Raw genomic sequence first — 25,158 nt, 5'->3', positions numbered from 1 at the left:
ATAATTTTTTTTTATTTTAATTTAAAGCACCCTAAAAACTGTTGTTTGACTCAATCTTGGAAGAAGGAAGCAAGAGAATGTTTTAGATGAAGTGGATAGAGAATTGGGTCTTTAGGTGCCTCAGGTCTGAGCTCAGCTGTTTTTCTGACTCATGTTACACAAAAATGTGGAGGGAAATCAAGAGAAATATGACTTTGATCAAACCCCTTAACTTCTCTGTGCCTCAGTTTTCTCACCTGTACAATGGGAGCGTAAGCCTTGTTCTCTATCCTTCTTCAACTGTGGGCTTCATATGGGACAGGACTGTGTCTGATCTGATTCCATTGTATCTATTCTAGCATCTATTTAGCAGTGGTTGAGATTAGTCCAGGAAAATTTGTTTGGGGAAAAATAAAGTTTCTCAGGAAATGGTCATTTTCCCTACAATCCTATGTGGGAAAAGCCTGCCTAGCACTAGCAAGGCCAGAACTGGTTAGGTAAAACAAACAGTTCATCCCATGAATTGATGCCAACATATTGTTTTGTTTGTCCAAGAGTAGTTCAGGATGATACACCTATTCACCCTGGAACTTTCAGAAGACCCCGAGTCTAGCCAGCTCAGAGCAAGGCTGTCAGCATCCCACAAAGCAGCTACCAATCCTTTGGCCTTTAGGACCAACTTTTGTTCATTGTTTTCCCGAAAGCCAAAAGAGTCACCTCCAGGAGACATGTCCAGTGGGGATCAATTAAGCCTTAAGAGTGGTGTTCTGGTTTGACAAAATTCACTGTCTCATTTTATGGCATAATTGAGATTCTGCCCTTCCTTAGCACTGTGGTCCAGACTTGATCTTTCAATACCTCAGTTTTTCCATGGATAAAATTTTTGAATTTTTTTATGATATTTGTTAAGTGCTTACTATGTGCCAGGCACTAAACTAAGCACTGGGATAGATACAAGCTAATACAGTTGGATGCAGGCCACATCCTGCACAAGGCTGACAGTCTTAATTCTGATTTTACAGATGATGTAACTGAGGCACAGAGAAGCAAAGTACATGCCCAAGGTCACAAAGCAGACAAGTGGCAGAATCAGTATTAGAACCCAGGTCCTTCTGATTCTCAGGCCCATGGTCTGTTCAATAGGCTATGCTGCTTCTCAGTGGATTCTCAGGATAATTGGTAAATGTCCACTACACTTCATACCCTATAGACCTGCCCTAAACCAAACTGGGTATGACCTGAAGGCATACTTTTCTCTCACAACCACGCATTTAATATCTCGCTACAGTTTGCTCCTGTGTAACCTGTCTCTTTTGAGCCTTAGCTGTTTGGATTGGGGAGTCACTGGGGGAAAGGTAACCCTGGAGCAGGGGACACTATGATACCAGGAGCTCATGGCAGGGGTTATGGTGCAGACTTGTCCCTTCCTTCTTCTCCTCAGTGAGACAGGCTAGGAATGCAGGAGAAGGGAGAGAAACAACAAGCTCCTGGGAGTCCAGGAGGAGTAGAGCATGGGCTGAACTGGAGAGCAGCATGCTGTGCCAACCTCACCTCAGACCCTTCTCCTGAAGTGCTCTTGGCAAAGTAGTGACCTTGGTGGTTAGTGACCCCTGAAAGGAAGTAAGGAGTCTCTGCATCCTGGGCAATGCAACTTGTCTCCCCTTCTACTGCTGAGATGTCTTTTTTAAACCTTGCTTGAAACCCCTGTCTCAATGAAAGTACCTGGAACTACTGATGGGATTGCATTATTTAAACTGGTTGAAGATGCTGTACTGACTTTTTGTTTTCTGTTTCAGGTATTGCTTCAAGTAGTGATGTTATGTTTAATTACCCTGATTGTGAACTCATTCACTTTGCCCTGGGTTGTTACCCAATTAGGTAAACATATCCATTAATACTGTGGGGATGGAGGAGAATATTTATAATAAAGCTAAGTACTGATCATGGTGAACCCAGATGACTCACATGGTAAATGAGGACAGAGCAACACAGTCAAAATGAAGCCAAAGCCCGAGCCATTGCATGCTGGATTTGGATTTGGATGCTCTAGACTGGCAATCTGGATTGAGGCAGGCTTTTGCTTGGCCTATCCACTTCGCCAACAGTTCAGGCAAAATATCGATTTGAACTGGCAGAATCCAGGTCATGCTTAAAAAGTGGATTTTTTATTGGTTTAATTGTATGCCTAAATTGGTTAGGTAATTGTAGTTACATAGTTGTACCTAGAGAGTCTGAACATGAATATTGTGAAAGAATGAACAAGGAAAACTCATTTAAACCACCAAATGAAAGTGAAGGCCTTAGTGGTTTTTGGTTTGAGTGATTCATATTAATGCCTCAACTCATCTTCAATATAAATGAGTTTAAAGTTTTACTAAAAACTGTAAAACACTTCTGTTTACAGTCAAAATAATTTATATTTGCTAGATGCCCTATTGCCATGCATGATCTAGCCATCAGAAATTGGGGAGGGATAAAGTCCCTCTCTTAATATCTTGGCAATAATGTTCTGATCATTTGCATATTTTGAGAGCAAGACTTTCCACTGAGAGCTTCAACCAACTTCTGCTGCTAAAAGCAGTTTCAAAACTCTGTCATTAGGTATAGTATCTATTGAGTGCTTATTATGTTCAGTCACTGTGCCAAACCCTGGGGGTAGATATGGGATAAAAAAAGATCAGGTCCAGTCATGAAATATCAATCAATCAATCAATCAATCGTATTTATTGAGCGCTTACTGTGTGCAGAGCACTGTACTAAGCGCTTGGGAAGTACAAGTCGGCAACACAAAGAGACAGTCCCTACCCAACAGCAGGCTCACAGTCTAGAAGGGGGAGACAGAGAACAAAACCAAACATACTGACAAAATAAAATAAATAGAATAGATATGTACAAGATAAATAAATAGAGTTATAAATATGTACAAACATATATACATATATACAGGCGCTGTGGGGAAGGGAAGGAGGTAAGTTGTGTTGCCAGCTTGTACTTCCCAAGCGCTTAGTACAGTGCTCTGCACACAGTAAGCGCTCAATAAATACGATTGATGATGATGATGATGATGAGGTAAGATGGGGGGATGGAGGGGGGACGAGGGGGAGAGGAAGGAAGGGGCTCAGTCTGGGAAGGCCTCCTGGAGGAGGTGAGCTCTCAGTAGGGCCTTGAAGGGAGGAAGAGAGCTAGCTTGGCAGATGGGCAGAGGAAGGGCATTCCAGGCCCGGGGGATGACGTGGTCCGGGGGTCGATGGTGGGACAGGCAAGAATGAGGCATGGTGAGGAGATTAGCAGCAGAGGAGCGGAGGGTGGGGGGTAGGCTGTAGAAGGAGAGAAGGGAGGTGAGGTAGGAAGGGGCGAGGTGATGGAGAGCCTTGAAGCCCAGGGTGAGGAGTTTCTGCCTGATGCGCAGATTGATTGGTAGCCACTGGAGATTTTTGAGGAGGGGAGTAACATGCCCAGAGCGTTTCTGGACAAAGACAATCCGGGCAGTGGCATGAAGTATGGATTGAAGTGGGGAGAGACACGAGGATGGGAGATCAGAGAGAAGGCTGATGCAGTAGTCCGGACAGGATAGGATGAGAGCTTGAATGAGCAGGGTAGCGGTTTGGATGGAGAGGAAGGGGTGGATCTTGGCAATATTGCGGAGCAGAGACCGGCAGGTTTTGGTGACGGCTTGGATGTGAGGGGTGAATGAGAGAGCAGAGTCGAGGGTGACACCAAGTTTGCGGGCTTGTGAGACGGGAAGGATGGTAATGCCATTAACAGAGATGGGAAAGTCAGGGACATGTTGAGTTTTAGGTGGCTGGCAGACATCCAGATGGAGATGTCCTGAAGGCAGGAGGAGATGCGAGCCTGGAGAGAGCAGGGGCAGAGATGTAGATCTGGGTGTCATCAGCGTAGAGATGATAGTTGAAGCCGTGGGAGTGAATGTCACCAAGGGAGTGAGTATAAATCGAGAACAGAAGGGGACCAAGCACTGAACCCTGGGGAACCCCCACAGTAAGGGGATGGGAGGGGGAGGAGAAGCCTGCAAAAGAGACTGAGAATGAACGACCAGAGAGATAAGAGGAGAACCAGGAGAGGACGGAGTCTGTGAAGCCAAGGTCGGATAGCGTGTTGAGGAGAAGGGGGTGGTCCACAGTGTCAAAGGCAGCTGAGAGGTCAAGGAGGATTAGGATAGAGTAGGAGCCATTGGATTTGGCAAGCAGGAGGTCATTTGGTGACCTTTAAGAGGGCAGTTTCCGTAGAATGTAGGGGACGGAGGCCTGACTGGAGGGGGTCGAGGAGAGAGTTGGTGTTGAGGAATTCGAGGCAGTGCATGTAGACAACTCGTTCAAGGAGTTTGGAAAGGAATGGTAGGAGGGATATGGGGCGATAACTAGAAGGTGAGGTGGGGTCAAGAGAGGGGTTTTTTTAGGATGGGAGAGACGTGGGCATGTTTGAAGGCAGAGGGGAAGGAACCAGTGGAGAGTGAGCGGTTGAAGATGGAAGTTAAGGAGGGGAGAAGCTCTTATTCTCTCAGTTCCCTTTCCTGGCCCTGACTTGAATGGGGCAGACTACTTTTTTTTTTGGTGTTTGTTAGATACTTACTATGTGCCAGGGACTGTACTAAGTGCTGGAGTAGATACAAGATAATCAGGTTGGACACAGTCCATGTCCCATATGGGCGCTGAATCTTCAGATAAGTTAGGTCAGAACAGACAAGTGGCAGAGGCAGGATTAGAACTCAGTTCCTCTGACTCCCAGATCCATCCACTAGGCCATGCTACTTGGGGCCTATGCCAGCTTGCAAAATCCAAGCTGCTCAACTCCTGTCCCCAAAAGGCCAGCTCTCAGCTCTTCTGAGGGCAGGGCTAAATATTTTTAGGGTCCTGACTTCTATAACCTTGTGGCTACTAGAAATTCAACATAGTTGTAAGCCAGACATCCATTTTTAGGACATGTCTGGGTTTTAACAGTGTTGCAGGTATCCAGTTTGTCTTCCTTGACTTCTCCCCAGGTGCTTTCATCTTCTTTCTCCAAGGCAGGTTCTCACACTTCCTCAACTTGGACTCCTTGCACTTCAAATTTTTTGCTTCTCTTTGCTGTGGTGTCTCTCCCCATTGCTGTGCCCTATCCCCTGCACACTCCTAGGTCCATAAATATGCATAGGCCCTGATTAGTCTACCTGTCACCTTCCATTACTAACCCAGTCTCAATTTTTCCAATTTTCCAATTTTTGTCTTGTCTGTGCTAACAATCTCTGAAAGCTCCTCCCCTTCTCCATTTCAGGTTTTACCCCTTGGATAAGTATACAGAGACACACCCATATTTAAACACTTTTCCCCCTCCCACCACACAGATTTTCCCAATCTGAACCCCACTGATCAATCAGAAAGTCAAAGGTGTGCAGGACACTATACCAAGCTCTTGGGAAACTACAATATAATAGAGTTGGTCGGTGTCAATTCTCCACACAAGGAGCTTACTGTCTACAGGGGAAGACAGACATTAAAATAAACTCCAGATAGAGGAAATAGTAGAGTATAAGGCTATTTACATAGGTGCTGTGGGGCTGGAATGAAAATCATTCAATCATATTTATTGAGCACTGTTCCAAGTACTTGGAAGAGTAAAGTACAGCAGAGTTGGTAGACACATTCCCTGTCCACAATGGGCTAAGTGCTTAGTACAGGGCTCTGCACACAGTAAGCGTTCAATAAATACGATTGAATAAATGGGTGTACAGTATAGAGCCTTAAGTGCTTAAGAGGCACACAACCAAATGTGCAGTTCACACATAGGGGAGGGCGGGAGGGAAATGAGGGCTGAGTCAGGGAAGCCATTTGGAGGAAATGGGATTTCAGAAGGATTTTCAAGTTGGGGAGAGTGGTGGACAATTGAAAGTGAAGGGAGATACTGTTCCAGGCCCAAGGGAGGACATGGGCAAGGGATCAGGTGAGAAAGACAAGACTAAGGTTCAGTAAATGGGTTGATGCTAGCGGTAAGATAGGAGGGAGTGAGCTGATTGTGTGCCTTAAAGCCAATGATAAGGAGTTTCTGTTTGATGCAGAGGTAGATGAGGAATAGGGAGCTATGTACTAAATATTTTTTCAGAAAATTGATCTGAGCTGCAGAGTAAAATATGGACTGGAGGAGGAAGAAACAGGAGGCCGGAAGGTCAGTGGGGAGGATGTTGAAGTACTCAAAGCGAAAATAATAATAATGCTGATAATTGTGGTATTTGTTAAGTACTTACTGTGTGCCAGGTACTGTACTAAGCACTGAGGTGGATTCAGGCAAATCAGGTTAGGCACAGTCCCTGTCCCACATAGGGCTTGCAGTCTTAATCCCCATTTTACAGATGAGGTAACTGAGGCCCAGAGAAGTGAAGTGACTCACCCAAGGTCACACAGCAGACAAGTGGTGGAGCTGGAATTAGAACCCATGACCTTCTGACTCCCAGGCCAGTGCTCTATCCATTAAGCCATGCTGCTTCTAAGTGCTTGGATCAGAGTGGTAGCAGTTTGGATGGAAAGAAAAAGCTTATGCTAGAGATTTTGTGAAGGTGGAACTGACAGAGATATAAATGGCCCCTCCCAGATAGAGGGACCCTACAGCTTGCACAGAACCAAGGCTGGAGTACGGAATTATTTGTGTAGGCAGGGAGGAATTGGGGACAGGGGGAGGCAAGGAATAGCTCTACCAATTCAACTGAATTGTAGTCTCCCAAGTGCTTAGAACAGTACCCTGCACACAGTAAGCCCTCAGTAAATATTACTGATTAATTTATCAATCCAGGTGTCAGGGAATATAGTGAAAGACATTGGTATAAGACTTGAAACACTCTATTCTTTCCATTTTAATGGATCTGGCCCCTGCCTCTTTCTCCGATATCAGGGGTCTCAGCCCCTGTTCTTCTCCTGCCCAGTGTGAATCTCCATATGTAGCTGATGGTTACCAATCTGGCCCCCAACCTTTGCATACACAAATGGCAACTCTTGGGTAAAGAGGTACATCCAGAGGGCAGCACAACAATGAACATTTGCTGAATAGGTGAGTTTCAGAATGAAAAACAGCAGAGGAACCAAAAAGAAAGGAGAGAATTACAATGAAGAGAAAGGTTTAACAAGAAAAGGAATAGAGATCAAGGCAAAAGAAGAGTTAGCCACTGACACCAGGAAACAAAGCTATTGTGATTGCAAACAGAGCAACATATCTGCACATATTATAAAGCAGATACATTCAAGGAGTGATCGAAAAAGCCAATGAAGTGTCTGAAAAGTAGTGAATGTGATCCTTTAAAAATTAGAATTCCAATAGAAAAAAAAGTCATTTAGCAAGCTGAGATAAAATGAAACCTCCATAATTAGAGAAAAAATAGAGGAAAAGTCAGTAAATGGTGAAGAAAAGCCAAATGCTATAAAAAACTTGTACAATAGAGAATTTGGCAGCTACCATCTTAAAGGAATAAGGAAAGTCCATAAAGCTGAATTGTTTTCAAAAATTAAAATTGGTTCTTCAAACAACAAAAAACAAAAAGGAAAGAAGCTGTCAGCATTCAAGTCACTGACTTGCTCCTTGGTCATGAAGAGGATTTGTGCAGATGTTGATTTGTTCATTCATTCATTCAATCATATTTATTGAGTGCTCACTGTGTGCAGAGCACTATACTAAGCACTTGGAAAGTACAGTTCGGCAGCAGAGACAATCCCGACCCAACAATGGGCTCACAGTCTAGAAGGGGAAGACAGACAATAAAACAAAATAAGTAGACAGGCATCAGTAGCATCAAAATAGATAAATAGAATTATAGATATATACACATCATTAATAAAATGAATAGAATAATAAATATGTACAAATATACACAAGTGCTGTATGTAACATCAGTCCCCCACAGACTGATTACCACTCCATAGTGCTTTGTTAATTAATCAATTAGACAATCATATTTATTGAGCACTTACTGTGAGCAGAGCACAGTATTAAGCACTTAGGAGAGTATAACAGAGCTTGAAGACTTGTTCCACCTGCCCACAAGGAGCTTACAGTCTAGAGGGGGAGACACACATTAAAATAAAATGCAGATATGTACATATCTGAGGGTGGGGTAAATATCAAACAAAGTGTACAAATCCAAGTGCAAGGGTGACATACCCAAGCGCTTAGTACAGTGCTCTGCACACAGTAAGAACTCAATATATATGATTGAATGAATGAATGAGAGTGCATAGAGGAAATAGGGGCATAGTCAGGAAAGGCCTTTTGGAGGAGATGTAATTTTAATAAGGCTTGGAAAGTGGGGAGAGTGATGGTCTGTAAGATATGAAGGGGGAAGGAGTTACAGGGACAGACATGGAACATGAATGAGGGGTCAGTGGCAAGATAGATGAGACCAAGGTACAGTGAGTAGGTTGGCATTAGAGGAGCTGAGTGTTCTGTGTTGTCATAGGAAAGAGCTAAGTGAATGTTCTGTGTTTTCATAGGAAATCAGTGAGGTAAGGTAGGAGGGGCAAGGTAAATCAGTGCTTTCAAGCCAAAGGTAAAGAATTTCTGTTCAGTGCAGAGGTGGATGGGTAACCACTGGAGGTTCTTGAGGAATGGGGAAACATGGACTGAATTTTATTTAGGAAAATGATCTGGGCAGCAGCATGGAGTATGGACTAGAGTGGGGAGAGATGGAAGGCAGGGAGATCAACAGAGGCTGATGCAGTAGACAAGGTGGGATGGGATAAGTGTTTGGATCTGCATGGTAGCACTTTGAATGGTGAGGAAGGCACAAATTTTAATAATGTTGTGAAGGTAGGACTGAAAGGATTTGGTGACAAGTATGTGGGTTGAATGAGAGAGAAGAGTCAAGGATAAGGGCAAAGTTATGAACTTGTGAGATAGGGAGGATGGAGGCACTGTCTACAGGGAGGGGAAAGACAGGGAGAAGGCAGGGTTTGAATGAGTGTATAACAATTTCTGTTTTGGACATAGTAAGTTTGAGGTGTCGGCAGACTTCCAAAGCAGAAGGAAATTCAAGACTGCAGAGAAGAGAGATCAAGGCTGGAGTTGTAGATTTGGGAATCACCTGCATAGAGATGATAGTTGAAGCCATGGGAGCAAATGAGTTCTCCAAAGGAGTGGGTGTAGAAGGACAGTAAAAGGGTACCCAGAACTGAGCCTTGAGGGACCCTCACAGGGAGTGGGAAGGGTAGGAGGAGGCTACAAAAGAGACTGAGAATGGCCACCTGAGAAATGAGAGAACTAGGAGAGAACAGTGTCAAGGGAGCAAAGGATAGATGATATTTCCAGGAGAAGGACGTGGGCCTCAGGGCCCAAGGCAGTGGAGATGGAGTAGGGGACCAGTTGGCCAGATGGCCAGATGGACAGTTGGATTTGACACGAGGGAAATCATTGATGAGCTTTGTTAGGACAGTTTCCATGGAGTTAAGGGGGTGAAAGCCAGATTGGAGGGAGTCAAGGAGAGAATCATCTGCATGTCTTCTTACTTGGGTCATCAGCACTTAGGAGCATCTGTAAAAATAGTAGATAACATGCTCAGGTTTTTGTGTCACAGGAGCTCCCAAAAAGATTGGAATTATATCAAAATATAATAGCTTCCACTAGTTTCTAGAATGACTGTCATATCCTTATGTCTGGCTGCAAAGAAAAGATGGAACAGGATTGGATTGAATACACAACCTGGTTTTACTCTGTTGGTGACAGAGTAATGAGACGGCAAGCCCCTCCAATTTTATTGTAGTTAGCAATGTCATTGTGAAATAGATTTAGGACCCTGAAAAACTGTAGCGGGGGCATACCTTTTTAGATTAGGTCTGCTAATGGAAGAAAATGCTTTAGTATAGTCCACAAACCCTATGTAGGAATCTAGTGTAGGTCCTGGCATTTCTCTGTAATCTGTAACACAGATAATGTCTGTTGTGCTGACTGTGGTCTGAAGTTACATCGATTCTGAGAGGGTGTAGTTAACAGTGTTCTTCAGGAGCCAGCCCAAGAGGGCAGAGGATCTAATCTTGCCCCAGTGGGAGACAGTGAACTCTCAAAAGCGTTTCTACGGTCTTCCTTTCTTTCTCTAAGACAGTGATAATGGCAGCATCTTATATGTCCTGTGACAATGGCTTTAGTGTTCTATATGAGCATTATATGAAGAGCCATTATATAAGAAGCAGTGTTGCCTACAGCATAATGGGTAGCACAGGTCTGGGAGTCAAAAGGACCTGGGTTCTAATTCCAGTTCCACCACTTGTGACCTTGGGCAAGTCACTTAATTTCCCTGTGCCCCAGTTACCTCTTCTGTAAAATGGGGATGAAGACTATGAGCCCCAAGTGGGACATAGACAATATCTAACTTTGTCTTTGTCCAGAAACACTCTGGGCATGTTACTCCCCACCTCAAAAATCTCCAGTGGCTACCAATCAATCTGCACATCAGGCAGAAACTCCTCACCCTCGGCTTCAAGGCTCTCCATCACCTCGTCCCCTCCTACCTCACCTCCCTTCTCTCCTTCTACAGCCCAGCCCGCACCCTCCGCTCCTCTGCCACTAATCTCCTCACCGTGCCTCATTCTAGCCTGTCCCGCCATCGACCCCCGGCCCACATCATCCCCTGGGCCTGCCCTGGGACTACCCAAGAGTCCAGAAGGACAACTGGGCCACACTTACCATATCCTGTTTTGATTACTGCATCAGCCTCCTTGCTGACCTCCTCACTTCCTGAGTAGAGATAAATGAGTAGAGACCCCAGGTTAAGAGATATATAAACAACCTGTTGGATGGGTTCATGCACAAAAGCAGCTTGGCTCAATGGAAAGCAGCATGGCTCAGTGGAAAGAGCCCAGGTTTGGGAGTCAGAAGTCCTGGGTTCTAATCTTGGCTCTGCCTTGTGTCTGCTGTGTGACGTTGGGCGTCACTTAACTGCTCTGAGCCTCAGTTCCCTCATCTGTAAAATGGGGATTAAGACTGTGAGCCCCACGTGGGAAAACCTGATCACCTTGTATCCTCCCCAGCACTTAGAACAGTGCTTTGCACATGGTAAGTGCTTAACAAATGCCATTATTATTATTATTATTATTATCTGTAAAATGTGGATGAAGACTGTGAGCACCACGTGGAACAATCTGATCACCTTGTATCCTCCCCAGCGCTTAGAACAGTGCTTTGCACATAGTAAGCGCTTAACAAATGCCATCATTATTATTATTATACATATGCATGCAAACACTCAAAGGGAGACTACCCCATAAAACTAACATGCAGGAAGTCATACACACAGAAATGTATAAGAGTAGACAAAGTGGAAAAAAGACAGGAAAGTAGAAGTGCATCTGTACATAGGTGTCAACACTTCAGTACAAATATATTTTCCAATCCAGATAAACCCTCCACTCCTCCGCCGCTAATCTGCTCACCGTACCTCGTTCTCACCTGTCCCCCCATCGACCCCCGGCCCACGTCATCTCCCGGGCCTGGAATGCCCTCCCTCTGCCCATCCGCCAAGCTAGCTCTCTTCCTCCCTTCAAGGCCCTGCTGAGAGCTCACCTCCTCCAGGAGGCCTTCCCAGACTGACCCCCTTCCTTCCTCTCCCCATCGTCCCCCTCTCCATCCCCCCATCTTACCTCCTTCCCGTCCCCACAGCACCTGCATATATGTATATATGTTTGTACATATTTATTACTCTATTTATTTATTTATTTTACTTGTACATAGCTATTCTATTTATTTTATTTTGTTAGTATGTTTGGTTTTGTTCTCTGTCTCCCCCTTTTAGACTGTGAGCCCACTGTTGGGTAGGGACTGTCTCTATATGTTGCCAATTTGTACTTCCCAAGCACTTAGTACAGTGCTCTGCACATAGTAAGCACTCAATAAATACGATTGATGATGATGATGATGATAAAGAATTGATATTTCTGCTAGCTGACTCCAAAAAGAATTAGCCAGGTGGGAAATTGGGGCTCGTACCTGGTCAAGAGATAAATACAGGCCCAGAATAAAGGTTTTGGCTCCTCTATTGTACTCTAAATTTGGTATGAGTAAATTACATTTGCAACTTAGTCAGTGGAACAATTGGTTTGTCTCTCTCAGAATGGAGTATAAAATGGCCTGCTCTGATTTTCACTTTCCTTTCATTTCCAGTTGTATTTGTTGACAATAAACAGAGCCAATCAAAATCATGTAACTCTTGTGAGGTTGCACAGATTCCCTTAACTATTTAACCACTGCTTCCTTTCTCTAGGCCTCCGCGATGTCACCTTAACAAAACGGAAATCACTCTATTACACTGTTCAGCATTTCCAGGAAATAATCACCACCACGGCTTCAACTTTAAAATTTGACAAAGATCTTGCCAATGCAGATTGGAATTTGGTTGAGGAATCAATTGTGTTTAAAAATCCATATCAAGTGAGTAATTCCTCTTCAAGGAGTTCCTTTAACCATGAGATTTAGAAGTAGGAGATTGAAGCCTCTGACAGAAGTACTGACCCTCAGCTCGCCTGAGTACTTCCTTGAAGAGCTGTTTGGAGCTCCCTTGGATACAGCCAATTAATTAGTCCTCTTGAGTTAAGTCTAGCTGTGTTCTCAATTGCACTGATGAGGCCATTGGCTGTGAGGCAGTTTTCAGCAGCAAGTAGCCCAGAGTGGGAGTTTTGATGCAGTCATATGTTGTCCAGTATTTTCTGAAACTTACTGTGAGTATGGGTTTGCACATTTATGTATTTGCATAGAGCACAGCCTTGTTTTGCTCCAGTTAGCTCTCACCTGTGCAGGTGAGCCATTCCACAAATGTGTGCTTGAAAAGGTACTCCTTGCAATGCTGTGGTTTGCCAATTATAGCACCTGTTACTACTCTAAACTGTCTTGTCTCCAGATTTCCCTTCAGGCTCCCCCTCTAAGAGATGGTTCTGCCAACTCCATTGTACTGTATTCCCCCAAGTGCTTAGTACAGTGCTCTGTGCATCATAATTACTTGATAAATACCTTTGATGATGATGATGAGAGAGCAATCATTTTGTTCTGGCTCTTTCCATCCCCTCATTAGTCTTTGTAAACACTCGTGGAAATGGCCAGGATGAGACATGGGTCCCGAAAGTAGGGGCTTAATAGGAAATACAGTGCATGAAAGTAAATGCCCTGTGGGCAGGGATTGTGTCTTTCATGTTTCTTGTACTCTCCCAATCATGTAGGTACAGTGCTTAGGTCAGTGTTTAATAAATACAATTGTTGGATGGATAAATTGAGCAGAACTGCACTCCAAGCAAAAGACTGAAACTTAAAGTCTTGACATTTACCTTTGCTTGACTGGGCATGTTCCACTTCATACTAGCTCCACCACTTGCCTGCTGTGTGACCTTGGGCAAGTCACTTAACTTATCTGTGCCTCAGTTACCTCATTTGTAAAATGTGAATTAAATCCTACTCCTTCCTACTTAAACTGTAAACTTATTGTGGGACAGGGACTAGTTCCAACCTGGTTACCCTAAGACAGTACTTGTCACATAGTAAGCACTTAACAAGTACCATAATTATTATTCCTCACTTCTCCAGGGAGGAACTCCACAATCCTCTCTTCCTCATGCTCCTGACCTTTTCCACACCCCCAAGTGTCCACTGCCTTTTACTTCTCAGCTGAGCAGGCAAATGTGTGTCATTGACCAGAGAGGAAATCTCTTACCTGTCTGCACACTTCAATTCACTGTTCCTGGCCTTGCTCCACTACTATGTGTTCCCATTAAAATCCCTTCTCACTGTGAGGCCCTCAGTAATCACATCCATCCAATAATCAGCTCGAACAATCACATTCCTTAGGCCTTTATCCTACTGAGATAGCCCTCTGGAAAGCTATTGATATTGTCACCTAGATCCATGCTTTGTGGCATCAGCAGAGAGGCCCCAAAGAGGGTCTGGGCAAATCCCCCAGAGCTTAGACTGGTGCTGATGGGCACCCCCTCCACATCTACCCACTCCATCTATGCTTCTGACCCTATCCCTTCATACCTTTTTAAAAACACTCACCCTCTCCCTTCTTCCCTCCTCTGCTATCAACTGTTACTTTCAAAGGGCTTCTTCCTCACTGCTTTCATTCATTCATTCATTCATTCAATCAAATTTCATCATCATCATCATCATCAATCGTATTTATTGAGCGCTTACTGTGTGGAGAGCACTGTACTAAGCGCTTGGGAAGTACAAGTTGGCAACATATAGAGACGGTCCCTACCCAACAGCGGGCTCACAGTCTAGAAGGGGGAGACAGATGACAAAACAAAACAGGTGGAAAGATGTCAAATCATCAGAATAAATAGAAGTAAAGCTAGATGCACAAGTAAAGCTAGATGCACAAACATGCTTTCAAACATGCTTACGTATTTCCTATCCTAAAAAAGCCTTCCCTTGACCCCACGGGTCCCTCCAGTTAACACCCCATCTCCCTCCTACCATTTCTCTTCAAACATCTTGAGAGAGTTGTTTACACCTACTGCTTCTGCTTCCTATCCTCCAGTTCTTTCCTAGATCCTCTCCAATCCAGCTTCCATCCCCTTTGCTCCACAGAAACAGTGCCTTCTAAGGTAACCAATGATGTCAGGACTGAAATAATATGAAAAGAATTGATTATAGTGCCGTCTATTCTATCTCATACCTGCCAGCCGTGCCCCAAGTGAATTGGCAGGCAGCAAAGGTGCAGTACATTGCAGAACATTTGCAAGAGTTTTACTGGCAGAAATCATTTATGGCTGAAGTAGCCGATGCATAATGTCAGCACTGGGCCGTGTAGCCATGAATCAGCAATAGCAGCAGTCTTCAAAAATCCACATTTTCCAGCCATTTTCAAGATTCCTGCTGAGCCTGTGCTTCTCCCATCTCTCTGTTCTGCCCCAATGAGGTGTGGTTCAGACTTTGGAATGGGGAAAAATCTTCCAAAATGGAGCTTGTGAAGGGAAGACAGAGGAGCCGATAGTTTTTATTACTACCCAGGGCTCACAGTAAGGGAGAAGGTTGAAGACTTAAAGGTAGAAGGCAACTTGGACAACTTGCCATCCTTGAAAATTTTAGTTCTCCAAGGAAAACCAGGAGGAAGCATTTAAATTGCCTACTCAGAGATGTAACCAACTTTTGGAGAGCATTCAGAGTAGGAGGGACAATGGGCTGTTTAATTATATTTTTGTCTAAAGGCAGGGTACAAAAAATCTTTCTTTGTCATCATTCTTTATCTCAAGGAACTGAGAAGATTTGGGGAATTAACATTGATCTCTGAAATGGATTTCATTAAGCTATAATCCCCAGTAGCCCTAACTCCTTCAATGAGATTGAATACCCCCATGATCTCTCTATGGCTATTTTACCTAGTCAAACCAACTGAGGGATTGTGCAGTTACTTTTTTGAACTTCTAGATAAGGATAACTCAGGGACAACACCTTCTTTAAATTCCATCCTTCTGGAAAAGGGGGTCTTTGTTAATTTTTTTTTGAGGATTAAATTTAGGCAGAAGTTTTGGGAAGATTGGGATATGAATAAACAATTTTGAAAACAGTGTCAGGCCCTGTGAGGAGCAAATATGTCAATGATTCAAGGAACTATCTTTACCTGCACTCAGGGCAAATAGTCTGTTGGTTATACATCCGTCTTTTCAGCCACATCTGAACACTGCTTTTTTGTTATCAATCTGTCAATCAATGGTATTTAGTGAGCACTTACTGTGGGTAGAGTTCTGTATTAAGCATCTGCCTACTGAAATAATGATAACTACTGGCATCTAACACTTGTTGCCTCTCACACTATCTCTTTTGTCTCTTTCTCTTCCTCTCTGAATGTATGTACATTGTACAACCATGTATTCAATTGTTCATTCAATCATATTTATTGAACACTTAGTGCATGCAGAGCACTATTTTAAGTGCCTGGGAAAATACAATATAACAGTAAACAAACACATTCCCTGCCCACAATGAGCTTACAGTTTAGAGGGGGAGACAGTCATTAATATAAATAGATAAATTACAGATCAGTGTGTAAGTGCTATTGGGCTGGGATGGGGGATGAATAAAGGGAGTCAGTCAGGGTGACACAGAATGGTGTGGGAGAAGAGGAAAGGGGGGTGCTTAGTCAGGGAAGAACTCTTGGAGGAGATGTGCCTTCATTAAGGCTTTGAAGTAGGGGGAGCAATTGTCTTTTGGATTTGAGGAGGGAAGGCATTCCAGGCCAGAGGGAGGACTTGAATGAGGGATTGGTGGCGAGATAGATGAGACTGGGGTACTGTGAGAAAGTTAGCGTATAAGGAGCTAAATGTGCAAGCTGGGTTGTAGAAGGAGAGTAGTGAGGTGAGGTAGGAGGGGGCAAGGTGGTTGAGTGCTTTAAAGCCAATCGTGAGGAGTTTTTGTTTGATGCAGTGGTGGATGGGTAACCACCGAAGGTTCTTGAGGAGTGGTGAAACATGTCCTGAACGTTTTTGTAGAAAAAAATCATTCATTCAGTCTTATTACTGAGCGCTTACTTTGTGCAGAGCACTGTACTAAATGCTTGTAAGAGTACAATTCAAAGATAAACAGACATATTCCCTGCCCACAACAAGCTTATAGTGTTGGCAGGGGCGGGGGGGGGGGGGGGAGCACGGACAATAATATAAATAAATGAATTACAGATATGTTCATAAGTGCTGTGGGTTTGGGCGGGGGGATGCTCAAAGGAAGCAAGTCACGGTGATGCAGAGGGAATGGGAGAAGAGGAAAGGGGGCCTTAGGGAAGGCATTTTGGAGGAGATGTGCCTTCAATAAGGCTTTGAAGGTGGGGAGAGTAATTGTCTGTTGGATTTGAGGAAGGGGTGCATTCCAGCCCAGAAGGAAGGCATGGATGAGGGGTTGGCAGTGAGATAGATGAAATTGAGGCACAGTGAGAAAATTAGCATTAGAGGACCGAAGTGTGTGGGCTGGGTTGTAGCAGGAGGGTAGTGAGGTGAGGTAGAAGAGGGCAAGGTGACTGAGTGCTTTGAAGCCAATGGTGAGGAGTTTTTGTTTGATGTGGAGATAGCTGGGCAATCACTGGAGTTTTTTGAGGAGTGGGGAACATGTACTGAACTTCTCTGTAGAAAAATGATCCGAGCAGCAGAGTGAAGTATGGACTGGAGTGGGGAGAGATAGGAGACTGAAAGGTCAGCAAGGAGGCAGATGCAGTACGCCAGGCAGAATAAGGTGAATGATTGGATAAACATGGTAGCAATATGGATGGAGAGGAAAGGGTGGATTTTAGTGATGTTGTGAAGTTGGGACCGACATGATTTTGTGATGGATTGAATATGTGGGTTGAATGAGAGAGAGGAGTCATGGATAAAGCCAAGTCTGTGAGCTCGTGAAATAGGAAGGATGGTGGTGCTGTCTACAATGATGGGAAAGTCAGCAGGAGGACAAGGCTTGGTTGGGAAAATGAGTTCTGTTTTGGAAATGTTAAGCTTGAGATGATGTGAAGACCTTCAAGTAGAGATATCTTGAAGATAGGAGGAAATGTGAGACTTCAGATCATGGCTGGAGATGTAGATTTGAGTATCAAATCATGAGAAGCAGCGTGGCTCAGTGGAAAGAGCACTGGCTTGGGAATTAGAGGACGTGGGTTCTAATCCCAGCTCTGCCACTTGTCTGCTATGTGAGCTTGGGCAAGCCACTTAACTTCTTTGTGCCTCAGTTACTTTATCTGCAAAATGCGGATTAAGACCATGAGCCCCATGTGGGACAACCTAATTACCTTGTATCTACCCCAGCGCTTAGAACAGTGCTTGGCACATAGTAAGCATTTAGCAAATACCATAATTATTATTGTTATTATTATAATCATCTGAGTAGAGGTGGTAGTCAGAAGCCATGGGAGTGAATGAGTTCTTCAAGGGAATGAGTGTAGATGGAGAATAGAAGATGATTCAGAACTGAAACCTGACGAACCCCACAGTTAGGGGGTGGGAGGCAGAGGAGGAGCCTGCAAAGGAGCCTGAGAATGAATGGCCAGAGAGATGAGAGGTATAAATCTCCTCATATACTTGCTCTAGTTAATGTGTTGATCAAGCCACATACTTTGTTCAGATCATTGAACTAAGTTTTTGGGAGAGTGTGACACAATTAGTAAACTACGGATGCAGCCTGGCATCATGGGATTAGGATTCATAGGACCTGGGTTCTAAATACAAGCTCTACATCTTGCCTGCTGTGTGACCTTGGTCAAGTCACTTAACATCCCTATACTTCGGTTTTCTCATCCGTAAAATGGGGATTCATTACCTGTTCTCCCTCCTACTTGGATTTGCGAGCACATTTTCATTCAGGGACTGTCCAACCTGATTATCTTCTGTCTACCCCAGTTCTTAGTAGTGTTTGGCACATAGTAAGCACTTAACAAATACTATAATTATTATCATCATTATTATTATGACCTTTGACTTCAAGGACTTTGAAATGTAGTTGGGGAGGCAGACACTAAAGTAAATTACAGAAAGGAGGAAGTAATAGAATATAAAGACCTATACATAAGTGCTTAGGTGGCAAGGATGTTTTGAAGTGGCAATGAGAGGATAAAGTGTGGAGAGATTAGAAATGAATTGAGAAAGGCCTCCTGGAGGAGATGTGATTTCAGTGGTATATTTATTTTACATTTAGTTCAGCCCGGAAGAATCACCAGAACCCCTCAAAATCAAATGCCCTGATTGTAACAAGGAATTAGGTGAAGGTATAGCCAACCCTGAAGCAATGGAGCTAGCCAGAGTCCGCCTTCTGTCAGCCCAAATTGTGAGTATTGCCTGGGCTTTACTTTCCTCTTTTAGTTCATCTTTCCTTACAGATACATTGAAATGCATTCTCCTATCAAATCAGAGCTAATTAGCCAGATTTGTCTCTAACCTTCATGTTGTATTGGAAAATCAAGCAGTTACTCAAGTTCGCCTTTAGACTACAAATCCCTTAAAAGAGTACTGGATCAATCAGTCAACCAATCATTGGTATTTTTTCAATGCTCACTGTGTGGAGAGCACTGTCCTAAGCGCTTGGGAAAGCATAGTAGAACAGAGTCGGTAGACATGATCCTTGCCCACAGTCTACAGCTGGAGCTCACAGTCTACATCTGGAGGCAGACATTTAAGTAGATTAGGGATCTGGGATATACATCAAAGGACTATATTTAAAATCCATGTGACTGTCTGTGAATGCCAGGGTTCCTATGGTCAACAGGCCTGATCATCCTGCTACTTATTTATTTATTTATTTACTTATATTAATGCCTGTCTCCTCCTCTAGACTGTGAGCTCATTATAGGCAGGGAATGTGTCTGTTAATTCTGTTGGGTTGTACTCTCCCAAGAGTTTAGTACAGTGCTCTGCACAAAGTAAGCACTCAATGAATATGTTTGATTAATTGATTGTAGGATATGCCTTTACCTTGGTAATCCTTGGCATCTGAGCAAAGCTCACCCAAAAGCTACACTACACTCTTGTTAATGATGGAGGGCCCAGGAAGAAATTCAAAGTGCTCCAACTGTTCTCTAACCATCACAGAAACCTCAGACACAATCATTTAGTTTTAATACAAAACGATCAAGAAATGGAACAAAAAGACCAAATCTCTATGCTAACATGTACTTAATTATGCAACAACTTCCATATGTCCACAGGTGACCTCCCCTAAATGCAGAGGCAAACTATAGATGCACACACAAGAGAAACCACAGAGAAGCAGCATGGCCTATTGGCAAGAACATGGGCTTTGGAGTCAGAGGACATGGGTTCTAATCCCAGCTCTGCCACTTGTCAGCTGTGTGACCTTGGGCAAATCACTTCACTTCTCTGTGCCGAAGTTACCTCATCTATAAAACGGAGATTAAGACTGAATCCCCCTGTGGGACAGGGACTATTTCCAACCTGATTACCTTGTATCTGCCTCATTGCTAAGAACAGTGCTTGGCACATTGTAAGCACTTTACAGATACCATTATTAATATTAGTAGTAGTAGTATAATCATCATCTTATAGAGGGGTTTTTAGCCAAATTCAGGACAGACAAGACTATCCATCATCAATCGTATTTATTGAGCGCTTACTGTGTGCAGAGCACTGTACTAAGCGCTTGGGAAGTACAAGTTGGCAACACAAAGAGACAGTCCCTACCCAACAGTGGGCTCACAGTCTAAAAGGGGGAGACAGAGAACAAAACCAAGCATACTAACAAAATAAAATAAATAGAATAGATATGTAGAAGTAAAATAAATAGAGTAATAAATATGTACAAACATATATACATATATACAGGTGCTGTGGGGAAGGGAAGGAGGTAAGACGCGGGGGATGGAGAGGGGGACGAGGGGGGAGAGGAAGGAAGGGGCTCAGTCTGGGAAGGCCTCCTGGAGGAGGTGAGCTCTCAGCAGGGCCTTGAAGGGAGGAAGAGAGCTAGCTTGGCGGATGGGCAGAGGGAGGGCATTCCAGGCCCGGGGGATGACGTGGGCCGGGGGTCGATGGCGAGACAGGCGAGAACGAGGCAAGCTGAGGAGGTTAGCAGCAGAGGAGCGGAGGGTGCGGGCTGGGCTGTAGAAGGAGAGAAGGGAGGTGAGGTAGGAAGGGGCGAGGTGATGGAGAGCCTTGAAGCCCAGGGTGAGGAGTTTCTGCCTGATGCGCAGATTGATTGGTAGCCACTGGAGATTTTTGAGGAGAGGAGTAACATGCCCAGAGCGTTTCTGGACAAAGACAATCCGGGCAGCAGTATGAAGTATGGATTGAAGTGGGGAGAGACACGAGGATGGGAGATCAGAGAGAAGGCTGATGCAGTAGTCCAGACGGGATAGGATGAGAGCTTGAACAAGCAGGGTAGCGGTTTGGATGGAGAGGAAAGGGCGGATCTTGGCAATGTTGCAGAGCTGAGACCGGCAGGTTTTGGTGACGGCTTGGATGTGAGGGGTGAATGAGAGAGCGGGGTCGAGGATGACACCAAGTTTGCGGGCTTGTGAGATGGGAAGGATGGTAGTGCCGTCAACAGAGATGGGAAAGTCAGGGAGAGGGCAGGGTTTGGGAAGGAAGACAAGGAGTTCAGTCTTGGACATGTTGAGTTTTAGGTGGCCGGCAGACACCCAGATGGAGATGTCCTGAAGGCAGGAGGAGATGCAAGCCTGGAGAGAGGGGGAGAGAGCAGGGGCAGAGATGTAGATCTGACTAGAGCACAGGAGGAGAGATCCTCGACTTTAAAAGCACTGACACTTTATTGATTGGGTTTCATTATCCCCACAGAAGTTTCCAATCTTACAGAAGATTGTGGAAAGTGTACTTCCCAAGTTATGGCAATTATAGAAATCACATTCCTACGTCTTTCTAATGGCATTTGTTTAACGCTTACAGTGCACCAAGCATTGTTTTAAGCGCTGGGGTAGATTCAGTTTAATCAGGCCAGGTACAGTCCCTATCCCTCATGGGACTCACACTGAAGTAAGAGGGAGAACAGGTATTGAATCTCCATTTTGTGGTTGTGAGAACTGAGGCACAGAGAAGTTGAGTGACTTGCCCAAGGTTACACAATAGGCAAATGGTGAAGTCAGGATTAGAATCCAGCTCCCCTGGCTTCAGTCCCCTTTTATTACAGTTCTGCCTCCACTTGCGGCCTGAGCATTTCCCACACACAGATTCTGCCAACATTATTGAGAAGTCCGTATGGATTTTTCAGATTACTAAACCCTGCTTATCTTTAGGAGGAAAGTTTACTTGTGTTGGCCTGAAGTGTCTGAATAATTGCCTCAATCATGAACCTTCACCTCCCTTTTTTGTAATGGTATTTAAGTGCTTACTATGTGCCAGGCACTGTACTAAGTGCTGGTATACATTTTAGCTAATCAGGTTGGACCTAATCCCTGACCCAAATGAGGCTCATTCTCTTAATCCCCATTTTACAGATGATGCAACTGAAGCACAGGGAAGTGAAGTGACTTGGCCAAATTCACACAACAGACAAGTGGGGGAATTGGGATTAGAACCCAGATCTTTTTGACTCCGAGGCCTGTGGTTTTTCCATTAGACGTTGGATTTTTGTTAGGTTTTTGCCTAAGCAGCAAATTTGTCTCTCAGGTTTTACAAAATAAATGCCGTATTTCTTTGAAAAGATTAAACAATTTTACAATTTACCATAAAGATGAAACAGTTCACAAATGAACCTGTGCCAAATTATATTGTGCAACTTAATTCAATCAGTAGTATTTGTTGAATTCTTATTGCCCGCTGAGCAATGTGCTAAACCCTTTAAAGACTACAGAAGCATTAGAAGTCACAGTCCCTTCACTCAAAGAGCTTATAATCTAATCAGGGAGTTGCACACTAAAGTAAATTCATGGATAGAAGAAGGAAAAGGGGGTATGTTTTTGGATAAGTGCTTAAGTACTGAGTTGAATAAAATGTACGTGAGAGGATACCTTCTTAAATATACTTTTATTTATCAGTCAAACAGTGGTACTTATGGGATATAGAGCACTGTAATAAGTGCTTGGGAGAGTACAAGAGGAGTGGTAGACACGTTTCCTGATTACAAGAAGCTTACAGCCTAGAAGGGGAGACAGACATTAAAATAAACTGTGTATATGTATATAGTCCATGCTTTGCTCTCTGCTGCAATTTTTTCTGTTGCCTTTAGAACATTACTTTCATTTATGATTTAGAGTCCAAATAATTAATATTTGTGCCCCAGTGCCTCCAATTGTACTTATTCTGCATCCCTAGCATGCACGGGTTTTGTCAGCAAGGCTGGGAGAAAAGGGAACACTACCATTCCTGGGAGGTTGCAGGAACAATTTTTCATGTTAAGGGTACGACAGGAGAGAGACAAAGTTAAAACTGAGCCGGGTGGTGAAAAGTTCTCACCTTGGCCCCGAAGCTAGTGGAAATCCCAGTTCCTACCACAGCTCTGGAGGGAAGAAGGCCTGCCCTAGCCAGGTCTGGGCGCTGAATGAGATGAACCTTCAGCATTTGCAACCCTGGAGACTGGAGTCTGGCATAATTATAGTAATTATGGTACTTGTTAAGTGCTTACTATGTGCCAGGCACAGTACTAAACGCTGGGTTCAAGCTAATCAGGTTAGATACATTCCTTGATACATGAGGCTCACAGACTTGATTCTCAATTTACAGATGAGGTAACTGAGGCCACAGAGAAATTAAATGACTTGCTCAAGGTCCCACAACAGACAAGTGGCAGAGCCGGGATTAGAACTCAGGCCCTCTGACTGCCAGGCACAGGCTGTTTCCACTACACTACTTCTCACTTCTCACAAGCACTCTCAGGCTTCTCCATAGGACTGTCCGTCCTGTACCAAAAGCTTCGCAATCTCTATTCCAGGGATGAGGAAGAGACTATCGCCCCCCCCCCCCACCAACCCATCTTCTGTAGAATTGACACCAAAGCTCTGGGATGCTGCAGGGTTCATGCCAGGGTATTCAGAGAATTCCGGGACCCAGAAACTGCCATTTAACCCATTTTATGAGGCAGACATTGCAGAATGAATTCTGTGCAATGATGAGAAAATAAAACCTGTACTTGTGTCTAGAGTCTAAAAGAGACAGAACAGCTCTCTGACCTTTCCTAGATAATGATTTGGCTCAACGTTTCTTTTAAGGCGAGTTACAAGAGGCAGTACACGAATCAGATTTTGAGCCAGGATGCCGTCCAAGTCTTGGTAGGCGCTGCAGCAAGCTTTTGTGATAAAAAAGGAGAGTAAGTGCTTTGTTAAATGAAGTTTTAAGATGCTATGGTAATGATTTTGAAGCCAGTTCCAAGTTCGTTTTCTCATTTTTTTATTATCACCTAGGCAACACGGCTTTCATATTGAAGACCTCTTACTGAAAAAAAAACTACTGAGACCCAAGGCTAGTTGGGTGGGAGGATGGAGACCCAGGCACCATTCGGGGCCTGGAGTAAAATGGAGAGCCCTGTCCTGTCTCTGGCATTGCTGCCGTCAGTTCATCTATGGTGGATGTGTCTGGATGGCCTGTATTATGGGCTACACTCCCACATTCCATTCCAAAATAACCTGGGTGATTCCTACGGTCCTGTTTTAAGCCACATTGACAGGAGGAGTGACAATGGTAGAGGTAAATTCATATTGAAGTGGCAGTAGCAGCGGCAGCAGGTGTAAGTCAACAAATAATGCCTATCCACCTTCTCCACCATCTCAGTGCCACTGCCTCAGCTGTTTCTGCCATGTGGGCCACTTCCGTGGTCCTCTCCCTACTCTCTACTTCCTATGTTTTCTTGAGTGACCTCTGGGTGATTGTGTCTAGGAATGTACGTGTGTGTTTTTGTATATTTGTTGCTCATTCGTATTTCTCTCTATCTCTCATTCTTATCATCTTCAACAGTATTGATTGAACACTTGCTACTCCAAATTCAATCATAACTCAGATAAATCTTGTATTTATTTGAGGATTGAGTTCAGAATTTAGAGAGTACCTGTGCCAGCCTCATGCAAAACTTGGTTGGATGTCACTTGCATTCAGTGTTGATATCCTGAACTGAAAATCTGGCCCAGGTTACAAGATGAATCCTAAATATGAGTAAGATTATTTGGTTTATATTCATTCATCTGTACTCTTTTTTTGGATCAGACTTTTCCTTAATGATGTTGTTCCCTGAATATTGATTATTTCTATTTGCACTGTTATTATTTTTTACCTCATGAGCCAGGTGTTCAGTGCTGCATTTCTCTGATAATTTTTGTTCTAAACCCTGCCTTTTCTTGACTGCTTGCTTACCTGGGGAAATAGTTGAACTGGGGGATTTGAAATTGTCCTGCCCGACTGGATTCCCAGCTCCAGTGCAGTAGGTGATTGCCAAAGCTTCACTTCACATCAGTACAGTTCTCCCAGTAGTCACTAAGTAAGTGCACTGAAGGTGCCACTGGTTTGCTGTGGAATACATGGACTTGGCCAGTCACAGAAGAGGAGAGGGAGGGGCAGACAAGACAAGAGTGACAGTCAGTCAATCAAAGATCTGTCTAAGGAGAATGTTGAGAGATGTGATTAAGAATTGAGTAAGGTCAGAAGAAAAAGTCCCCAAGGAGGACAGGGACAGGCATCAGGAGATCACAGGAATAGAACCATCCCTAGGTTTTTATTTTCATTTAAAAAAGAAAAAAAGCACCTGCTAAGCACTTATTATGTGCCAAGCACTGTACCAAGTGCTGGAGTAGATACAAGC

At 44.0% G+C, this 25,158-nt stretch overlaps 1 protein-coding gene across 1 annotated transcript in view; it reads left to right on the top strand.

Annotated features, from left to right (window-relative positions):
• The window catches only part of SLC9C1 (solute carrier family 9 member C1), a 105,548-nt gene that overhangs the window by 44,943 nt on the left and 35,447 nt on the right, over nucleotides 1-25,158 (top strand). Inside the window, exons 11-14 of the mRNA XM_038766268.1 lie at nucleotides 1,776-1,857; nucleotides 12,206-12,372; nucleotides 18,604-18,732; nucleotides 23,579-23,676. Coding sequence (XP_038622196.1) covers nucleotides 1,776-1,857; nucleotides 12,206-12,372; nucleotides 18,604-18,732; nucleotides 23,579-23,676 — 476 coding nt within the window. The remainder of the gene's footprint in view (nucleotides 1-1,775; nucleotides 1,858-12,205; nucleotides 12,373-18,603; nucleotides 18,733-23,578; nucleotides 23,677-25,158) is intronic.

Source organism: Tachyglossus aculeatus, chromosome 24 (assembly GCF_015852505.1).
Source record: "Tachyglossus aculeatus isolate mTacAcu1 chromosome 24, mTacAcu1.pri, whole genome shotgun sequence".
NCBI classification, from domain to species: domain Eukaryota; kingdom Metazoa; phylum Chordata; class Mammalia; order Monotremata; family Tachyglossidae; genus Tachyglossus; species Tachyglossus aculeatus.
This window is presented reverse-complemented; position numbering and strand designations above follow the sequence as displayed.